At 45.8% G+C, this 22,079-nt stretch overlaps 1 protein-coding gene across 22 annotated transcripts in view; it reads left to right on the top strand.

Moving 5' to 3' along the window:
- FRYL (FRY like transcription coactivator) overlaps positions 1–22,079 on the top strand; it is a 387,434-nt gene that overhangs the window by 87,343 nt on the left and 278,012 nt on the right. For 2 of the 22 annotated variants that reach the window (XM_073583496.1, XM_073583494.1), the window contains exon 1: positions 14,962–15,338. The exons of 18 other annotated variants lie outside the window; for them this stretch is intronic. In XM_073583496.1, the coding sequence (XP_073439597.1) occupies positions 15,263–15,338 (76 nt within the window). In that variant the 5' untranslated portion in view covers positions 14,962–15,262. Of the gene's footprint in view, positions 1–7,174; positions 7,746–14,961; positions 15,339–22,079 lie in introns of those variants that run through there. 2 more of the 22 variants (XM_073583508.1, XM_073583511.1) reach the window with 2 other exon arrangements.

Raw genomic sequence — 22,079 nt, 5'->3', positions numbered from 1 at the left:
AGAGTTTACAGCTCATGAATTGGCTGCGTTGCTGACATAGGATGATCCAGTTGCAGAATGTTTGCGATAAATGAAGACTTTCTTTGACGTTTACATGTACTCGTTTCAGGGTCAAACTGACCCCTTCATCACGGCAATATTGTCTAGGTTTATAGATGGACACTGACATTGTAGAGAGTAATAAGACTTCTAGCAGTATATAGGGCCCTGCTGTCCTGTGTAAGCTTTCTGTATAGTGACCTTGGATCATGGCATGCTCCGTAGGACTCCATATTGTGTCCAGTTTTGGGCACCACATTTTAAAAAAGACATCAACAAACTGGAGCAAGTTCAGAAAAGAGCGACCAGAATGGTGACCGGTCTGCAAACCCTGTCTTATGAGGAAAGGTTGCAGGATTTGGGAATGTTTAGTTTGCAAAAGAGAAGACTGAGAGGAGACTTAATTGCTGTCTACAAATATCTAAAGGGCTGTCACATTGTAGAAGGATCAACTTTATTCTCATTTGCACAAGGAAAGACTAGAAGCAATGGGATGAAACTGAATGGGAGGAGACACAGATTAGATATTAGAAAAAACTTTTTGACAGAGTGATCAATGAGTGGAACAGGCTGCCACGAGAAGTGGTGAGTTCTCCTTCAATGGAAGTCTTCAAACAGAGGCTGGACAGACATCTGACTGGGATGATTTAGCGAATCCTGCTTTGAGCAGGGGGTTGGACCAGATGGCCCAGGAGGTCCCTTCCAACTCTACGATTCTATGATTCTATATTGTACATTTATTGCTCCTTGTAGATTTGCTTCAGAGGCCTATTACATGGCTTATATTACATATGGCCCTCTATAGGGTAGCTGTATGTGATGAGTTTGGAGCTGATGAAATGTTTTACAACGTAATTTTTATAATTCTGTCATTCCTTTTTTTTTTTTTTTTGTAGTGTTATATAAAGTTAATTTTTTACACATGGAGACATAGTTGTGCCCTTATAAAACTTTTACAGGAGCAGTGTGGCCTTGGTGGTCATATTTATTTGCTGCCCTTTTTTTTTTTTTTTTTTTAAATAACTTTTACCATTATGGCAAAAGACGGAAAAATAAAATTTCTGTGCCAATGTGGAATAGGATTTTTTGCTTAGTCCTGTATAGTTTCCTTGATCACAAGAAGTTGCATTATTCCTTCAAAATGTCTTCTTCTTGTATATGTTATTGTGGATATTTCTACACTGTAGTGGGTGTAACCAGTATACCCCAAAAATTACTTAGGGCAACAAACTTTGATCCGTGGCAGGGTTTTTTTAGTCATCCAGTCGGACCACTTTGGAATATAACAGAAGGATGACGGATGCAGAATCACATGTCCTCATATAACACGTGCAGATTGATTTTATATATTTTTTTTCCTCCATTTTCCAGTAAACTGAATAGACTACCGCAGTCTGAGAATCACACGAACCGTTCCTAATAAACCGTGACCTAATTATGCCGCCGTTAACGAGCATTTGCCCTGGTGTTTGAGTACCAGTGATTACAAAGGTAATTTTCCATCCTCTAGGAATCTCTATCCTCTGGGTATACTGGGTTATGTGCTGAACACCTGGTTTATTCCTCACTGTAATTTAGTCTTTATCACACTGGAGGAGTTCCTTCTTGTTTCCTGGACTTGTACCAACTTAAATGTAAAGTTAGTTTTTCCTTTTTATACTTCAATAATTCCCTTGTCTTGACCTGTAATGAAGATGACGTCCCGTTTTGACATTTTAAGTGACTTCTTATAGCCTGTAACATCACAAGGTGGCGTTAAATAGATAAGAAGATATCGCCTGTCTTGGAGGAGCTGACATTTTTCCTTAGATGCCTGTGTGTACTAGTATTTCCCATGAAATATTAATGGCGGAGCATCTTTTCGTACAATTCTGCGTTGTGCTGTTCCTCCTAGAAATGTATGAATAGATTGGATTGTCATTTGGGGGGTCCCCACACACTCTGACAGTCCACGCTGATTGCACAGTATTGGAGTGCAGAGACACACCGCCCCCTGCTGACGACACCCAGTTTTCAATTTATTTATTAATGTCTAGGAGGAATATCAGGGGTGGTAACAAATTGTTAATAAGAATAGATAAAAAAAATCAAGTCATATTTTAGATAAACAATAAATCTGAAATATTGGGTCTAACCTGCATCCTTGGTCTTCTGTGCATAGTCTTTCTACACCTGTGCAGAGCAGGTAGTGTCTCTGTACTGTGACGGCAGAGAGTAGATGTGCGCTGTGTCCATTCAGGTGCTCTCTCTCCCCTCTCACAGCATACACAGCACACATTCTTATGAGGGAAGAGACCTCACTTTCCCTCCCTACTCCTGTACCATACTTCTTTAACCCCGTAGTCACCAAGCCAATTTCTTTCAAATCTGATTTTGTCGCTTTGCGTTAATAACTCTGGAATGTTTCTACATATCCCAGTGATTCTGAGCTTAAAAAGGAATTAAAACAAAATAATTGGGGAAATAAAATAAGAACAAAAACTGGTCACTTTTGACCGGAGGAGAGGTCCTCTTTAAGGGGTAAACCTGAAACACAAGGAGGATGATTCTTCAATACTGGTGTAAGGGAAAAGCGGAGTCGTTGCCTACAGCAAGCAATTGGGTAACAGCCCAACAGTTTCCTCAAAGGCCCTTGAAATCCGTCAACTTATTGGTTGCTGCTTCTCCTGTGCACTTGGTTTATTGACTCTCTTTAGTGTTATCAGTATGTTTTTGTTCTTTGTTACTTTAGGTTTATTTGTTGTCAGAAATCCTGCGTTTCTGGTCCCTTAGGGATGGCAGCGTAACACACAGCAGTTAGCTGGAATCCTTTCTTTCCTACATATGTTCTTGCTCTTCAGACTCCCTGTGTTCTGATGGCTCTCTGGGAACAAGACCTTGGCTGAATCATCCTGTCTGGCAGCGCTTTTTTTATATTACTTTTTAAGTAATGCCATGGAAAAGAACAGACGGAGGCAAGCACCAACATAGGAATTGTGAGAATTCAGGTACAAAGGCAGTCACCGTGGAGATCTATAGACAGATACCAGCTTAACATATGCCAACGCGGGCTTGTTAGGAGGTGATTACTTACCCTGTTGTGGCAGCACAGGTGTGCACTGCATTAATGCATGTAGTAGTGTACAAGAAATGGCTGTGGGACTCGTTTACCAAGGATCATCTCTGATTTGTACAAAAAAATCATTAAGGGCATCTGTCAGTAGGATCAACCCTCCTACTTCATCTACCGTATATGGCTATGCAGGGCATAGAAATTTGAATAAAATGATTCCTTGGTATTTTTGATCCTTTTGTGGTATTCTAGAGCGTTTCCCATTTTTCTTAATATTACAATGAGCTGTTAAGATCTATGGGCAGAACATAGATCTCCGAGAATCTGCCTCCAGAGGTTGTTTTAAATGAAAGGAGGTCATTACCAGATATTGGATCCAGTTGGATGAACACTTGGGTGGACTACGCTGCTGGAGTAAATCAATTCTTCAGAAATTATGATGAGGTAAGGCTTGTTATTCACAATGCGTTTCAACGCCATAACGGGTCTATTTTTTTTTCAGGTGAAGAAAACAAATGTCATTTGGCCTTTTTCCACTTGAAAGAGACGCTGGTATGGCATTGAAATGCGTTGTGAATAAAAAGCCTTTTCTTTATCAGTTCTGAAGAATTGATTTATTCCATCAGCGCAGCCCACCCAAAGTGTTCATCCAGCTGGATCCAATATCTCCTGGAGGATTAGCAGCAGCTATTTTTTTTCATGCCTGTATAGGAGTTGTGCTTGTCACAACTCAATCAGGTGAGCAAAACCAAGCAGTGTCCTACTCTCCCTCCAGAGTCTATCACCCTAAAAGTTTCCCACTTATAGATTAACACATGTAGGTCAGCAGAGCAAACGGTCAGTCATTACATGTCTCACACTGGTAGCGCCCCCTTTCATTTAAAACAAGCTCTGGAGGCAGATTCTCAGGGAGATCTGTATCAGGTCCATAGATCTTAACAGCTCATTTACATATTATGAAAAGTTGATATCACTGGAGTAAAATAATGGATCACAAATCTCACGGTATCATTGTATTCCGCTTCCTGTGACCTGCATGCCCATATAGACGGCTTAGGAGGGCGGATCCTACTGACAGTTTCCCTTTTGAGCCTCTTTTCTATTATAAGTAAATAAGCTGTGCTCTCTTTTTGCAGATCATCAATCGGAACATTTTTTGGTGCTAATTAACCTTTTTTCTTCCAATGTTTTGTCAGTGTGTTACATTTTTAAAAAATATGTAATATATAGGATGGCATAAATTCTTGCAGAACCCAGCGTCCCATAATTAAGCCTCAGCTTTAGGTTTGTCTCCCTTTTACAAATGGCAAGAATAGCTTTGCAGACTAGAATAATCATTTTATTTATATAGTCAACATTTTCTGCAGCACTTTACTATGATGTTCATGCCGTCAAAAATGTGAACAGCACCTCAGATAACTACATTTTATATGACCTATGGGACATATTAAGAAGAATACCATGAACATGGGTGTCTCTTGAAGGACATGTATTGATGTAAATTGTTATAGTCAACCAGAATCCTCAATGACTATTCCTTTGATTATTAGCTGGGATTTCCAGCATCAAAGATGGGTTTGGCTCTATCAGCTGTCAGTTTGTGATTATCTGAAGGACACAATCCTCTGAAGCTCCTTCAAATTAGTTTTGACTGCTGGAGACCACATGAATATCTTGTGTCCTGTTCAGTCTTCTGTATCGTCAGTGGTGCGTTCTCGGTTCCTGTGGTTGTATCAGTCCATCTGGTTTCTGATCTTCTCCTTTCATGTCCGTAACAATATAGCTTCCGTCTAGTCTCTTGGAAGTCATATAAAGAGGCTTGGTTTAGTCGAGGTTCCACTAGTCCTGTTCCGTCCCCCGGTATTCTCCCCAAATTTTTTTGACATTAGCTTGGTGACCTTGCTCTGTAGACAGCTTGTTAGATGGCCTATATTTTGAATGTGTCTTTGATCTTTGCTAAGCATGGAAATGTTTTAACCGTGACAAAGTCCCGTGTGATGATGGTGGGGTCTGAATTCTTTGGCTCCTGCTGCCTGGCACTGGGAGCTGTGTTGAGTACATAGGAACGCATACCCTGTCCCATTGCCCTTCTAGTGTCTGACTCAGCCAGAACAATTTGTTTTCCCAGAATACCGCCAGGGTTTCCTTGTGTTACCTCTGAACATCTAGGATCTCCTCAATAAGCCGTCATGACAGCCGAGCGCCGCCTTGGCCAGTGCTGATGGTCAGCAGCAGTGTGCCCATGTTCCTAAAAATGCATTGCTCATCCTTTTGTTTGCTGAGAACATCCATCTCGGATAGATCCAGTTTGGTAGCGATGGCGCGGAGTGTCTCATTCAAGTCATTAATCTGTTTGATTAAAAAGTTTTTTTTTTTCCTTCATGTTTCCGGTTTATTAAGTTTACTGGTATCCCAGAGCCTGAATGTATAAAGTTGAACAGTTTTTCCTTTTGTGAAGCCTAAAAGCTTTTTTGTTTTTTATTTTATATGCCAAAACCTAGAGGATTAAGTGTTTTAAGTAGGAGAAACCATTTGTCGTCCATTGGAGACGGTGCCAAGTGTACTATAACTGTTTGCTAATACCTACTCTAAACTAATCCTCTGTCTAATTTTATACAAAAGCCTAGCACATTAAATAAATATCCTGGCATACAAGCCATAGTCTAAGTGGCTGCGTATCTACCCCGCAATATATGCTTGTGGACCCAAGGATGGTGGAGGCTGCTCCAATGCCCCTGCCAATATGGCCAGTCTCTGAATATGGAGTATTTGGCACCGGGGGGTTTAAGCAGAAGAAGCGACATCTCGCTGATTTATAGATTGTTGTGTACAGAGATGACATTTAAAAAAACAAAAAAACTTTTTTTTTGGTCTCACTTTTTTTTTTGCAACTTGAATAAGATAACTGATGGCCCTCATTCTGCCATCAGCTAACTCTCTTAACTCTTCCATACACATGACCGTTCAAAAATAAGAGAAAGCCAGTGCCAAATGATTCTGGCAGCTACTTTTCTCATGAACAACAAAAGGGGTGGGTGTTTAAAATTCAATCTGCCCAACCCTCGTCTACACCCGACATCATCTGCCAGGAATCCCCCTCCATACATTAGACCAGTGTTCCCCAACTCTGGTCCTCAAGAGCCACCAACAGGTCGTGTTATCAGGATTTCCTTTGTATTGCACAGGTGATAATTGCATCACCTGGACAGACAAGAATTCAAACACCTGAGCAATACAAAGGAAATCCAGAAAACATGACCTGTTGGTGGCTCTTGAGGACTGGAGTTGGGGAACACTGCATTAGACTGTTGCCTGACCCTCTGACATCAGTAGGATCTGCCGTCTACAGTCTGTGTATTGCGGCCTTTGCGCAATCCTAGTTTTGATTGTGCTAATGATCGGTGGCCATTGAGTCTTGGATATCTCTGATAGCCAGTGGCTACATGCTCGTATTTGTTGGCTGTGAAATCTCTTGACTGTTATTGACGTGTGATACATAGTTGTTCTCAGTGAGTTGACGTTTTGAGTGTAATACACCCCGCTTTAGACAAGTCATTGGGGGTTTTGGACCTCCCTCTGCTTGTGACATATTTTGGATCTCATAGACCCCAATGTAAAAAACATGGTTGCCAGCTATCATGGGTCTTTAATAATTTTGACCTTATCATATGGGCCAAAGGAATCTTTTGGGTCCCCCTAGGCTCCAGGGTCTGAGTGTAACACACAGACCTGCTATGATTATGCCCTGTGGCCATTTGCTTCTGAGGAGACTCCAATGGAAGTGTTTGAGCTCTAATCTGAGGACCTGTTTACACCCGATTGAGGGCTTCCATTGGTAATCTTTCTACAGATTTCAACACTTTTTTTTTTTTCTTTTATTAACAAAAAGCCCCCAGTACCCTGACAATATCGAAGTCACTGCGGGTGTAAAAGTGTCCACATGCATCTATTAGATAGCGGATCTGTGCCATGACTTCCCTTATCAATGAAAGCCATAACCTGAGCCTCAACAAAACCATATTGGACCATAAAATAACTTCTACGTTCGGAAACTGGATTGCCCCTTTTTTTTTTTTTTTTTTAGTTTGACGAACGGTAATGAACAGATTATTTACATCCGTGTGTAAGAGCCAAGTGGAAAGAGGGTTTTAGGAAGATCCCAATTTTGTCGGTGCGCCCACGCTATAGAGTCCGTGCCTCCCAATCTTTAAATAGCGTTTTCTGGCTGCTGTTATTCTTTCATACGCTCGACAATGTGAGGAATTTTGTTCTTGGCAGAGGCTTTCAGGCATGAAATCGTGCTTCTTACCACGTGGTATTATCCTCGGTAACACTATGTTACAGACCAGGTTGGCAGATGATACGAAATGTCAGCTGCGAGGGAGCAGGCCATGGGATGACGCTCCGCTGTCCGCGTTACACCGGCTAAATATTTGCCTTTTTCTAGGTGTAGCACCTGCAGTTTAGTCTTCAGTGTCTTTTCAGGAAATGGCCTATATCAATAAAGAGACGCTCAGGGATTAATGCGTCTGGGAGCTGAAAGCAAGTTTAGAAAGTGCCCAGAGTTTCCTACTTTTCTAAAAATGTGACCAAATGTTGTCTCCGGACATGCATGCAGCAGTGTGAAGTTATGGATTCAAAGACGGTGGATAAGGTAGAGCTTTAATGCATATTAAATAAAATGTTGGGTATCCAATCAGAAATTTGATGTATCCTTTTTAGGTCACTAAGATTTGACGAATCATGACTTTGTCCCTGCTGTAAATGTTTTATTTGTGCTATCTTAGCAGGGCTGGACTAGCCATCTGGCAATTCTGGCAAATGTCAGATGGGCTGGTCCAGCTGTGGGCTGCAATATCTGCTATGCTGTTAACAGTATCGGTGTCATCAGGGTGCAGTTGAAAAGGAGCATTAGGGTGAGGAACAACATGGGCCTGTCTGCTTTCAAATTGCAGGGCTGAATTTCACTCCCTGTCCGCCCCTGCATCTTGTTATAAAGTGTAATCTGAACATGTGCATATACTAGAGTTGGGCCAAATCTATCGCACGCCCTACTCAATCGGCCATGACCGAAGTCTGTGGCCTCTTCTCAGGACCGCCTCTTACCTGCCAACATCCACCGCACTTGTTTTGAGTACCAGACGTGGTGTTTCTGTCATATGTGCGTCACCCCACAAGGATGATGTCACACCAGGCCGGCTAATCAGGAGAAAGTCCTAGATGCCAGCTGATGAGGGCAGTACTCGATCTCGCATGCAGCGACCACAGATGGAAAGGGACGTGTGAACTGATTCACACCAGCTCTGGCATATTCTCTCGTGAGTTAATGGCCCCAATGGAGTTTTTGTGAAATCAAAATTGACCTATTGTTATTTCTAACTTCACTTTGTGGTTGGAATTGAGCATTTTCGCTCCAGTTTGTAAATGGCGTGTTCCCCTTTTGAGAAGAGCACAGTATGCTACGTTCTGCTCTTGCTACAATGCTTTGTAAGATAATCAGAGCGTTACGTGCTTGTCCGCTGGTATCGCATTAACCATCATTCATGGTTAAGTGGTAATTATACTCATTTGTACAGTGTGCTATGGAACATATTGGACGCCGGTATGAAAACGTTCAGAATAGATGAGACGTACGTTATTCAAGGCTGCCGGAGACCTATCTGTATACCCCCAGTATGCCGTGCACGTTCCTGCCACTGACGTCTTCTACGTATTGCTGAGTGTTTCTCACTTACTGGATTTCTGACGTTTTAAAAGATTTGCAACCTCCATTAGGGTCTTGTCGATTCCCTGCGGACGATGAGGGCATGGCTTCTCTCCTGATGGAGTCTCTCTGTGTCAGGATGTTGGAGATCTCGAGGGATTTGAGATGGGATTTTTCATCCACCTTGATGTTGATCCGTCTTGTGTTCATCTGGATTTACAGAGCAGAAGAGTCACAAGATCCAAAGATCTACATGATTTATGTATAAATTGTATTAGACATCAATCAAAATTGCTCTACAGGAGGCCTCCGTGGCACCCAAGGTCTTAAGTTTTATTAGCTAAGTTATTATTTTTACATTTGCCCTTTGGCGTTTATTTGACGTCTGTTAAGTTTTCTACCACCCCGCCCAATTTATAAATGACTTAATTATCATTCCAGCAGTGTGCTTCGTAAGGCACACCTTTCCTGCCTGTATGGAAATGGCAAAATAGCAAAAATCCTCATCTGTACCTTTTTAAATTTTGTTTTCCCCATTTCATTAAAATAGATATTTGTATGTGTGTTTTTATACTATTGTTGACATTGGAGGACATTTTTGCTGATAGGCTGCTTAAAGAAGGGTTTTCACGTTCATAAAGTGCAATTTTGGAAAAATTGTCATTGTGGATAGTTGTAATTGGGTGTGTCACAGGGTTACCACAACAGTGTGGAGCCAGAAGACCGCAGCGTCTGATTGCTCCTACTTCGGCGCTGAGAAGGAGCACTTCAACATTTTAAATGTTTATTTCTTCTGGTAGAACAGGGGTTAATCGGCCTTGTTGGAAATCCCTGTGCTCACAGCTGAGCTCGGTTAGCCACTCCTTTCACCTTTATAACCTGGGCTCTGTTACTAATCCTTGTCAGAGCTAGCATTTGCTGCATGGCTGAGGGAGAGAGGAGTACAGATGAGAGTTGGAGTTATTCGTGACTGTTGCTTGGTTTGTATGTGTGGTGATTCCCCATGCTTCTCCATTTTGGTTTATTCCCCTACCTCCACACCCTGATGCATCCCTGTTATATGTGAGTGAATATTTTGTATGCCTGGAGTTTTCTGGTAACCCTTATTTGTGTTGCTTTGTTTGTTGGGTTGGTGTACTATGGTGCATAGTAGCACCCCTTTTCCCTGGGTAGGGGAAAAGAACAGACGGAGGGCTATCTTAGGAGATAAGGCAAGAGTGGAGGCCTTGGCATCATCATCTTCAGAAGTATCCTGGGGAGTAGGGTGTGCTAGGGCGCTACCTAGTGTTAGGAGCCCCTGGTCCTGGGTCACCCGACAGCTGTTGTGACACGGGGAGTGACTCAAAGCCTAGCATGGAATGGGGTGAGAATCAGAAGTATATAGAGAAGTTTCTTATTTTACTCTTGTTGCCCTGAGTTAGATTTCCCACAAATGTATCAGAAGTGCTCAGGAGTGTGGAATTTTCTTTCTGTAACCCCAGTTGTTACACATGTCTGCTGCTTCCTGGCTACTTCTCGGCTGCGCCTGACAGTAATTGGAGAGAAAAAGTTTAATGTTCCTTCCTGCCCTTCAGCATGGTGTATGGTCATAGCTGCAGGAGAACAAGGATGCTTGTAGTACAGGACAGTTGGCAGACAGCATCATGGCGTTCGGCTCGAGCTCCTGAAATCATCCGAATACATGTCTGAGCATTCATCCAATCGCTGCTGTAATGATTTCAAGAATGTGTGATTCTTGCTGTGCTGCAGAAGACGCACCGGATGGCTTGTGAGAAGTGAACGATACAAGTTTACTATTCATATCAAGGCTTGTATTGTGTCATGAGGGAAGATTCCATTTTAATGGGAACCTGTCCGTCCATCCATGCTGGCCAAAACCACGGGCAGCGTGAATCGGAGGCTGGCTGCATGATTGCTGCCAGGTTTGGCTTTCTGAGGTGGTCCAGCCTATCCGAAAAAGCCTGGTTCTGACCAGGGACCATAGGGGTTAGGCGTGATTAGTCTGATGCTGCCCCGTCCGGCTTCTCCCAACATCGTTCTAGCTGATTGCTGGGTCTCTCTCATTTGTGCACATAGAGAGAGACCTGTCAATCAAGTAGGGTGGTGCCGGGAGAGGCCGGCCGGGCTAGTCTCATCTCTTTATTCTCACATCTTTAAACCTATGCATTGCAGAGTAACATGCCTTGCTGTGATCGTATGGTATACACTATACAGTATTTCATGACTTCGGCCGGCCAAATGTCAAGGATTTCAGGTGACTGTTTTCAGACCGACAATACTATAAATGAAAGCTGCAATTCAGGTCTAGCTCTGCCATGATCAGTGACCTGCTCTGGACTTCCAGAAATTGAGGGGATGACGATCTTTCTCCCGCCATGAACAACTTTTCAATTGCAGCATGTGATAACAACCAGAAAATAAACTCAACACCCCAGATCAACGTTTAGATAGGCAGATACATGCCATTGTTCGTGGGACAAAATTGGTACTGATGGATGGCAGAGAGGTGGTCGGAATTTGCCTTATTTGGTTGCCCAAGGTTCTAGTTTATCTGACCACTTCTGGTTCACTTGCTTTAATAGATTGCGTAGTCTATGAAATTCGGGACCTAAAGGGATTAGTGCAGCCTTAGGGTGGAGACTTGTGAATCCTCAGTTTGTGCGGACTCTCTGATGCCAGCGGCAGATTCATGACCCAAAGCATGCGATATGCATACATGCAATCACGTGCCGACTAGACGTGCGTGACCACGCTCAGTGCAAGTTTATTGGACGATGCTGTACACCTCTAGTTGGCATGTAACCAGAATTATGGAAATCACTTACTTGTACTCACATGACTGCTGCTCATGGCAACGGAAAATGCTCACAATGTGCGCACTGTGAAGATTCACAAGACTTGTACGCAAAGCCGGACAACCCCTTTAAGCCCATATCAGATAGATCGTTCTGCCGACAGCCATCTCGGCTGATTCTGCCATACACAGGAGCGCTCGTTTGGCCCAGCTCTTCTTTGTTCTCTACGAGAAAGCCACCGACTGACTGTTGGCTTGTCTTTGGGAGAATACTGCGATCAGCAATCCCAAATCGGACATGTGCGATCGACATCTCCCCAGCCATCAGCTGACTGGCGCCCCATAATACCTATATTGTGACGAGGAAGGTAGCCATGTATACATCATCCCTCCTATGAATCATGGGCTGTAGGATCCTAGGTTATTAGTCCTCCAGGGCTGGCACAGGATTACTGCATTCATTTTTGTTGTTCTGATGATGTTTGAAGATTCACAACTCAGTGTAACTTGTAGATATTGAGATCTGATGTATTGAGTACTGAATGGAAAATTAAATTAGTTGTCCCGTAGAAAATAATCAATTTCATCTTTTATAATCCGCACATTTAAGCAATGCTTGGTTGCTTGTGGTGACCGCTGCAGGTTTGCTTCGCACAACGGTCGTTGACTCATGGGATTGTTCATCCTTTCTGTGGTCTTTGGTGTTGGATGTGAGTGCTCGGTGCCTGCACATTTTGTAATGGGCTCCGGACAATATCTGAATGACAAGCCGCGTTATATAAGGAAATGGTTATTTTCTTTAATATGATGCGTTTCCAAGGGTTGCAGAGAGCGACTGTTATCACACATCTCCATTTGCTGATTTTGGCATAAATGTCATTTTCCCCAGTCAGGGGTGGTGACATAACTGGTCAATTACTTCCTGTCACATGGATCCCAGTACATGATGTATTGTTAGATTCCAGGCATTGTCACTATTCACTATGGAGGACGGTAGAAGGGCAAAGAACAGCGCCATGTATGCTGAATTCATGCGGCTGTAACTGGACACGGTGGCGATATGTGGTGTCCGTCGGGTAAAGTCTATTCTGTTTAGTCGCAGGTTGGACAGAGCGGATCGGTTTGCGTCTCACAGTAAAACATACCTGGTGGAAATGATGGATCCAGTGTGTGATTCATCCTGCCTGTGGTTCGGGCAGCATGCATCAGTGCTCTGCTTCCTGCTAGGCTGGGGCCAGACTCCTCAGCTAGTGATTTCCTGCAGTGTCGCATTATGACCTGCCATAGTCACAGATGTTTTCAAATAAACTGGATTTTCTGTAGCTAGCGACTCGTTTGCCATGGGCTATTGTAGCAGATTGACTATTTTATAGCAAAATCCGAGCTCAGTTGCACAACCTCAAGGCACAGACAGGTTGCACAGATAATTTTGTTGCGTGACTTTTCTGAAAATTGCTGTTGTGCAGCAAATATTGTCATTTAGCCTTAAAAGGAATCTGTCAGTATAATCATCAGCCCCCCTAAACAGTCTATGTGGGCATGTAGGTCATAGGAAACTGAATAATATGGTACCTGGATATATGATCCCATTCCTTATTCCAGAGAATGCCATGTTTTTCTTATGTGTTAATGAGCTTTTAGGATCTATGGGCCGGACATAGATCTCCCGGAGAATCTGCCTCCAGAGATTAATGTAAATGAAAGGAAGCATTGCCAGTGTGAGACATGTAATGACTGACAGTTATGATCACACTCATAGCTGATCTTTGTCTCCTTACAAACCCATCTACAGCTGCAGATGTTCTAATGCTGTCAGCTCAGCTGCACTGCCCCTTACCCCACACTGGCTGTGTGAGATGATCGCTAAAGAAGTGTAAGTTGTAGTCATGAGCAGCTCTGCAGCTGAGCTGACAGCAGAAGAGGAGAGCTGCAGCTTCAGATCTGCTGGTAATGTGACAAAGCTCAGCTCTACTGTACTGTCACTTGTAATCACACACAGCTCTGCAGTGAGATCAGACTGTCAGTCATTACAAGTCTCACACTGATAACGCTGGAGATCTATGTTCGGCTCGTAGATCTTAACAGCTGATTTACATATTAAAACAAACATGGATTTCTCTGGAATAAGACTAGATTGCAGTTATCACAGTTTCAATTTATAGATTGTAAGCAGGGCCCTCATTCCTCTTGGTATCTGTTATGATCTATGTGATTATTGTTATGCTGTAATGTCTATCGTCTGTACAAGTCCCCTCTGAAATGTAAAGTGCTGCGGAATATGTCAGCGCTATAGAAATAAAATTATATTATTCAACTTGCTATGACCTACATGCTCATTAGGAGGGCTTAGCAAGATTGATCCTACTGACAGGCTCTCTGTCCTTTCGGGGGTACGGTGGGGGCTCTCTGTCCTTTCGGGGGACGGCGGGGGCTCTCTGTCCTGTCGGGTGGAGGCTCTCTGTCCTGTCGGGTGGCGGCGGGGGCTCTCTGCCCGATCTGTGGGCGGTGGGGGTCTCTCTGCCCTGTCGGAGGGGGTCTCTCTGCCCTGTTGGAGGGGCGGTGGGGGGCCCTCTGTCCTGTCGGAGGGGCGCCCTCTGTCCTGTCAGATGGCAGCGGTGGCTCTCTGTTCTTTTGGGGGACGGTGGGGGCTCTCTGTCCTGTCGGGTGGAGGCGGGGGCTCTGTCCTGTCGTGTGGCGGCGGGAGCTCTCGGCCCGATCTGTGGGCGGCGGGGGCTCTGTCCTTTCGGGGGACGGCGGGGGCTCTCTGCCCGATTTGTGGGTGGTGAGGGTCTATCTGCCCTGTCGGGTGGCGGCGGGGGCTCTCTGCCCTGTTGGGGGGTGGTGGAGGCTCTTTGCCCGATCTGTGATCAGTGGGGGTCTCTCTGTCCTGTTGGTTGGCGGCAGGGGCTCTGTCCTGTCTGGGAGCGGGGGGGGGGCTCTCTGTCCTGTCTGGGAGCGGGGGCTCTCTGCCCTGTTGGAGGGGCGGTGGGGGCCCTCTGTCCTGCCGGGGGGGCTCTCTGTCCAGTGGGGCTGTGGTCGGTCAGGGGGCTCTGGGGGGGTGCTCTTTGCCTGATCTGAGGGCGGTGGGGGGCTCTCTGCCCTGTCTGGGGGGCTCTCTGCCCTGTCTGGGGGGCTCTCTGCCCTGTCTGGGGGGCGGTGGGGGGCTCTCTGCCCTGTCTGGGGGGCGGTGGGGGGGCTCTCTGCCCTGTCCTGGGGGGCGGTGGGGGGGGCTCTCTCTGTCCTGTCGGGGGCGTCTTCCCTCTGCCCTCACATTAGTCTCTGGCAGAGCCGCTGAGCGCCGGTGCAGCCCCCGCGTCCATGCCGTCCCCCTCCCGTCCTGGAGGACACAGGCCTCGGTCAGTGGCGGGTGTGGAGGGAGTGTGAGGCGGCAGCTGGGGGGAGATACATGAGCTCCTCACATTCTGCAGGAGCCGCGGACGGTGCCAGGACAGCGGCTGTTCTCTCCCCGCTGCAGGGCCATGCCGGCCGCCGGGTGACATCACGTCCTTGACATCATCCCGGCACAAAACTTGAGTGACCCCCGGTCCTGCCGCCCCGTCTGTGCCCGTCCTGCTGCGAGCTGCGCTTCTCCCGCCTCCGTGCGTCACTGGCGCTGCATGTAATGAAGCCGCAGCACCGGAGCTGACAGGCGGCGGACGCGACCCCCGGAGACATGATGCTGAGCCTCCAGGACTCCGTGTTCTTCGAGATCAGTATAAAGTCTCTGCTGAAGTCATGGAGCAGCAGCTGTGAGTACAGGTCACCTTCCGCCCCATCAGCCGGGGGCAACGCTGCCAGAGCAGGAGGCGAGGGGTTAATGCTCCGTGCTGGCGGCGGAGTACCGCGCGCTCTGCCTGCAGTCGGCCGGGGGCTGCACTGGGGAGGGCGGGCAGGACGCGGATTGTGTGCGGCTTTGCTGGTTGTGTAGGATATGTCATTCCTATCAGTATGGCGCCTCCATGTTGTGTAGCGCTGGTTCCCCTGGTGGAGCCCCAGCCTGGGCTGTTATGGAAGGTGGGTGCGGAGTCTTCTTGCTGCTCTCATGGAGTTTCCACTCCAAGCACCCAGCAGAATGGCAGCGTGCACACATCACACCCTACAAAAACGGTAGAAAAAAAAAACACTTGGGGATTTTTTATTAAATTTTTTTTTAAAGGACACTTTGCCAAAACTCTTAACTGCTGCAGGAAAAGTAACAAAAAAAAGGATTTTTTTATTTGCAAAGCTTGTCATTTTTGACAGTCTCAGAATTCGTCCAGCGAACCTAGCGTAATCCCCCCACACTGATGGCAGGTCAGGGGTCCGCGGCCCCCAGTCAGAATGCCATGTCGGGGTATTGTATGGCAGCCGTTCGCACCCAACAGTTGGAGGGTTTTTTTTTTTTTTTTTTTCTGCAGCAAAACCTGATTTCTTGGCAGGAAAGAAGCTGCAGAAAAATAGTTTTTTTTTTTTTTTTTTCCCGCAATGTTTTTTGCGGCGGTTTTGGCGTGCGAGATTTGTCTCTTGTGCATGCTGATAAAGTTTAGTGTTGGAAAAAAAAAAAGTCCTTTCCCATAGAATCAGGTTTTGGCACAAAAAATGCAGCAAAACCTGATACCTGAGTTTTGGGGCGCTTTTTCACCACCCATTCAAGTCAGTGGGTGAAAAGTGTGAACTTTGCCTTCTACTTTTCCTCTGATTGTTCCTCTCCTGGTTTTGGCTTACAAATACTGACTGTGTGACCGTGGCCCGACTATGAGGTCCGGCGATGCTCCCATGACGCTGTGGAATGAGCGCAGCCGTTGCCTTGTGACGATGCTTTGGTCTTGTAATGACGTAGGGTACAGGGCTCTGTGTCTGTAGGGGCGGCTGTGATGTGGTCACAGGGATCCATGTGCGGTAACGCACCCCCTTTCCAAAGATCACCAGAACAGTCAATTCTAGAGGACTGCTCCATCGCTGCTCGCTGCAGGCTGTTCTCAGCCGGTCGGGGTCTGGCATCTTCCGGCTCCCCCGGTATTAGTATGTTGGGATGTATTGCTGCCCAGTGTATTGGCGCTGTATGAATGTGATCTGTATTGTGATTATCGCGGCAGATCCGAGGGGAAGCGTGCAGTCAGCTGAATTCTATGGCAGCGAGTCTGCCTCCACAACACAAAAAGTGATGTCTCCCGGCTTTCCAGGCGTGCTTAGCCAACAATATGGGTGCTGTGCTGGGCAGCGCGGATTGCAGCCGAGCGCTTTGTCTTTCACCAATAACAATGAGGTGACATTCACGTGTCCCGTGCACAGGAGGCCGCGCCAGCACTTTTTAGGTTTGGAAGGTGGTTTAACTCCTTAGGAGTCCGTGCAGTGATCACTAATACAGCTGTCTGGTATAACATAAGTGACCGTCCATTTATCACCAATACCTTAGTAACGATAATCACCCATCAGGGTATCGCTGAAGTCCCTCATCTTGGGTGCACTTATGGATGACTGGGGATTCGCAGAGGGACGGCCTTTACTGCCAAACAGTGCAGCGCTGCGGAATATGTCGGCACTATATAAATACAGACATTCTGTTTCGTTTCCTTTTCATTTATGTTTGCTGTCAGTAAATGGACACACATCTGTTTACATTCAGATGATGAAAAGAGAGCCTAAATATTTCTCACAAGGTTTGCTCCAATGTATCTAGTCCACACATGACTGCAGTGACGCTCCCCACACTCCAGATTTATAGCCTTCACCTCTACTGTTTGGTTCATGTAAAGTTGCTTAGACTGGATACATTGTAGCAGAGTGTCAGCTGTGACAAGCATCATGTTACAATGTTGTGTTCTCATTCTAGAGATGTGTGGGCCTTTTTTATTCCATATGGATCCTTATGGACTTTACTAAAGGGGGCATTACTCAACTCATTGGGTAATAATTCATGACTCCCCTCAGACACATTAGCTGGACCTATGTGACTACCACAGCCTATTACTGTTCTCAGTGGGCTCTCACCACATAGGACAGTGATTGTCTGCAGCGGTCACTTGCCTGTACGGTTTGTCATTGCTTCAGCCCAGCCAGGTAGGTTTATTGTGCGCCTGTATTGGAGCTTAAAAGCCCTTCACAACCTATGACGTGTGTGTGTATATATATATATACACTCACTGGCCACTTTATTAGGTACACCATGCTAGTAAGGGGTTGGACCCCCTTTTGCCTTCAGAACTGCCTCAATTCTTCGTGGCAGAGATTCAACAAGGTGCTGGAAGCATTCCTCAGAGATTTTGGACCATATTGACATGATGGCATCACACAGTTGGCGCAGATTTGTCGGCTGCACATCCCTGATGCGAATCTCCCGTTCCACCACATCCCAAAGATGCTCTATTGGATTGAGATCTGGTGACTGAGGAGGCCATTTGAGTACAGTAAACTCATTGTCATGTTCAAGAAACCAATCTGAGATGATTCGAGCTTTATGACATGGCGCATTATCCTGCTGAAAGTAGCCATCAGATGTTGGGTACATTGTGGTCATAAAGGGATGGACATGGTCAGCAACAATACTCAGGTAGGCTGTGGCGTTGCAACGATGCTCAATTGGTACCAAGGGGCCCAAAGAGTGCCCAGAAAAAATTCCCCACACCATGACACCACCACCACCAGCCTGAACCGTTGATACAAGGTAGGATGGATCCATGCTTTCATGTTGTTTACGCCAAATTCTGACCCTACCATCCGAATGTCGCAGCAGAAATCGAGACTCATCAGACCAGGCAACGTTTTTCCAATCTTCTACTGTCCAATTTCGATGAGCTTGTGCAAATTGTAGCCTCAGTTTCCTGTTCTTAGCTGAGAGGAGTGGTACCCAGTGTGGTCTTCTGCTGCTGTACCCCATCTGCCTCAAAGTTCGATGCACTGTGCGTTCAGAGATGCTCTTCTGCCTACCTTGGTTGTAACGGGTGGCAATTTGAGTCACTGTTGCCTTTCTATCAGCTCGAACCAGTCTGCCCATTCTCCTCTGACCTCTGGCATCAACATGGCATTTCCGGCCACAGAACTGCCGCTCACTGGATTTTTTTTCTTTTTCGGACCATTCTCTGTAAACCCTAGAGATGGTTGTGCGTGAAAATCCCAGTAGATCAGCAGTTTCTGAAATTCTCAGACCAGCCCTTCTGGCACCAACAATCATGCCACGTTCAAAGGCACTCAAATCACCTTTCTTCCCCATACTGATGCTCGGTTTGAACTGCAGGAGATTGTCTTGACCATGTCTACATGCCTAAATGCACTGAGTTGCCGCCATGTGATTGGCTGATTAGAAATTAAGTCTTAACACACAGTTGGACAGGTGTACCTAATAAAGTGGCCAGTGAGTGTATATGTCGTGACTCCCCCTTTGATGCAGGCTCCAGCACTAAGCATGCATCTTTTCCAGCACATGACAGCTGATCAGAGGCGTATCTAGGCTTTCTGGCACCCGGGGCAAGAATTTGGTTCGGCACCCCCCCCCCCCCCCCAAAAAAAAAAAAAGTACATATGTGACTTGCACACTTAGCCATGTACCCACGAGCTGCTCTCCCTAATGCTCTCAATGTTCAGTAAAAAACTGAAAGCAGGAAGAGAAGCTCGTTGTCACAAGACCATATCTATGAAAATCGCATATGAGTGAAGTGTCCATGTGATGACTACGGCAACCTGCAGAGCGGAGTCCTGACATTGCAGCTTCTGAATTCTCACAACGAATGCGCTGCACACTTTTAGGATTCTCCCTTGCCGATGTACAGTCATGTCAGCACAAGTATGTGATTTGTATACTTCTGGCCACATTCCGACTAGATGTGCCCGGCCTCGCTCTGTTCATTTTCATTGAGTGAGGCCACACATGTCTAGTCAGCATGTGACCGTATGTATGTAAATTACCGGCATGAGAGAATCCTGACAGTGTTCAGTGAGCACTGTGAGAATTCTGAAGTCTGCAGTCACATAGAATGTCTGCAGACTCAGCACAAACCTGGACAACCCCTGTAATGTTCCTAACAAATAAAAACATGAGAATTAGTCAGTATCACTAATAATATTTACATCCAGGTACCTTATAGATGACGTCGTCTCTGCAGTCGTTCTCCTTTTCTTCTTCTTGTCCAGACCCCATGATGAGTTTTCTCATCCACATCTCGTCTCAGCAGACTTCCATCTTCTCCGGTCTTCTGCAGCAAATCTCCACACGACGCCCTTAAAGATAGAAGTGTCATTATAATGCTCCTAAATAAAAATGTCTGCAATATACTGTCTCCTCACACTATTCCCCTCCCTCCTCATACTGTCTCCTCTATCATCCTCCTGTTCACCATACTGTCTCCTCATATACAGTGCCTACAAGTAGTATTCAACCCCCTGCAGATTTAGCAGGTTTGATAAGATGCAAATAAGTTAGAGCCTTCAAACTTCACACAAGAGCAGGATTTATTAACAGATGCCTAAATCTTACAAACCAAAAAGTTATGTTGCTCAGTTAAATTTTAAACATAAAAGTGTGGGTCAATTATTATTCAACCCCTAGGTTTAATATTTTGTGGAATAACCCTTGTTTGCAATTACAGCTAATAATCGTCTTTTATAAGACCTGATCTGGCCGGCACAGGTCTCTGGAGTTATCTTGGCCCACTCCTCCATGCAGATCTTCTCCAAGTTATCTAGGTTCTTTGGGTGTCTCATGTGGACTTTAATCTTGAGCTCCTTCCACAAGTTTTCAATTGGGTTAAGGTCAGGAGACTGACTAGGCCACTCCAACACCTTGATTTTTTGCCTCTTGAACCAGGCCTTGGTTTTCTTGGCTGTGTGCTTTGGGTCGTTGTCTTGTTGAAAGATGAAATGACGACCCATCTTAAGATCCTTGATGGAGGAGCGGAGGTTCTTGGCCAGAATCTCCAGGTAGGCCGTGCTATCCATCTTCCCATGGATGCGGACCAGATGGCCAGGCCCCTTTGCTGAGAAACAGCCCCACAGCATGATGCTGTCACCACCATGCTTGACTGTAGGGATGGTATTCTTGGGGTCGTATGCAGTGCCATCCAGTCTCCAAACGTCACGTGTGTGGTTGGCACCAAAGATCTCGATCTTGGTCTCATCAGACCAGAGAACCTTGAACCAGTCTGTCTCAAGTGATCATGAGCAAACTGTAGACGAGCCTTGACATGACGCTTTGAAAGTAAAGGTACCTTACGGGCTCGTCTGGAACGGAGACCATTGCGGTGGAGTACGTTACTTATGGTATTGACTGAAACCAATGTCCCCACTGCCATGAGATCTTCCCGGAGCTCCTTCCTTGTTGTCCTTGGGTTAGCCTTGACTCTTCGGACAAGCCTGGCCTCGGCACGGGAGGAAACTTTCAAAGGCTGTCCAGGCCGTGGAAGGCTAACAGTAGTTCCATAAGCCTTCCACTTCCGGATGATGCTCCCAACAGTGGAGACAGGTAGGCCCAACTCCTTGGAAAGGGTTTTGTACCCCTTGCCAGCCTTGTGATCCTCCATGATCTTGTCTCTGATGGCCTTGGAATGCTCCTTTGTCTTTCCCATGTTGACCATGTATGAGTGCTGTTCACAAGTTTGGGGAGGGTCTTAAATAGTCAGAAAAGGCTGGAAAAAGAGATAATTAATCCAAACATGTGAAGCTCATTGTTCTTTGTGCCTGAAATACTTCTTAATACTTTAGAGGAACCAAACAGAATTCTGGTGGTTTGAGGGGTTGAATAATAAATGACCCTCTGAATAAACTTTTCACAATTTAAAAAAAAATTAAACAAAGAAATAACATTCTTTTTTGCTGCAGTGCATTTCACACTTCCAGGCTGATCTACAGTCCAAATGTCACAATGCCAAGTTAATCCCGAATGTGTAAACCTGCTAAATCTGCAGGGGGTTGAATACTACTTGTAGGCACTGTATTTACCCCCTCACTCTCTATACTGTCTGCTCACACATATCCTCGACTCCCCATACTGTGTCTGCCCACATAAATTCATCCGTTCGCACCCCTTACTGTCTGCACCCATCCCCCATACTGCTTCCTCATATATGCCCTCATACATACTCTTCATTTTGTGTCCTCAAATCTCCCCACACACGTTAAATACCATCCCCACTCCAAATCCACCACACACATTAAGTACCCCCCATCCCCACTCCAAATCCCCCCACACATTAAGTATCCCCCATCCCCACTCAATAATCCCTTGTCCCTACTCACAAATCCCCCCACACATTATGTACCCCCACTCATTAACCCCCATCCCCACTAATTAACCCATCTCCACTCATTAAACCCCATACATTAACCCCCATCCACACATTAACCCCCATCCACACATTAACCCCCATCCACACATTAACCCCCATCCACACATTAACCCCCATTGCCACTCATTAACGCCCCACTCATTAACCCCCATACTTTAACCCCCACACTTTAACCCCCATCTCTACTCATTAACCCCCATCTCCACTCATTAACCCCCATCTCCACATTAACCC

The sequence above is a fragment of the Dendrobates tinctorius genome, unplaced genomic scaffold, assembly GCF_039654945.1.
Source record: "Dendrobates tinctorius isolate UK_male_01 unplaced genomic scaffold, ASM3965494v1 ptg000079l, whole genome shotgun sequence".
In the NCBI taxonomy this organism is placed as follows: domain Eukaryota; kingdom Metazoa; phylum Chordata; class Amphibia; order Anura; family Dendrobatidae; genus Dendrobates; species Dendrobates tinctorius.
The sequence above is the reverse complement of the archived record's forward strand: the minus strand, read 5'-3'. Positions and strand labels throughout refer to the sequence as shown.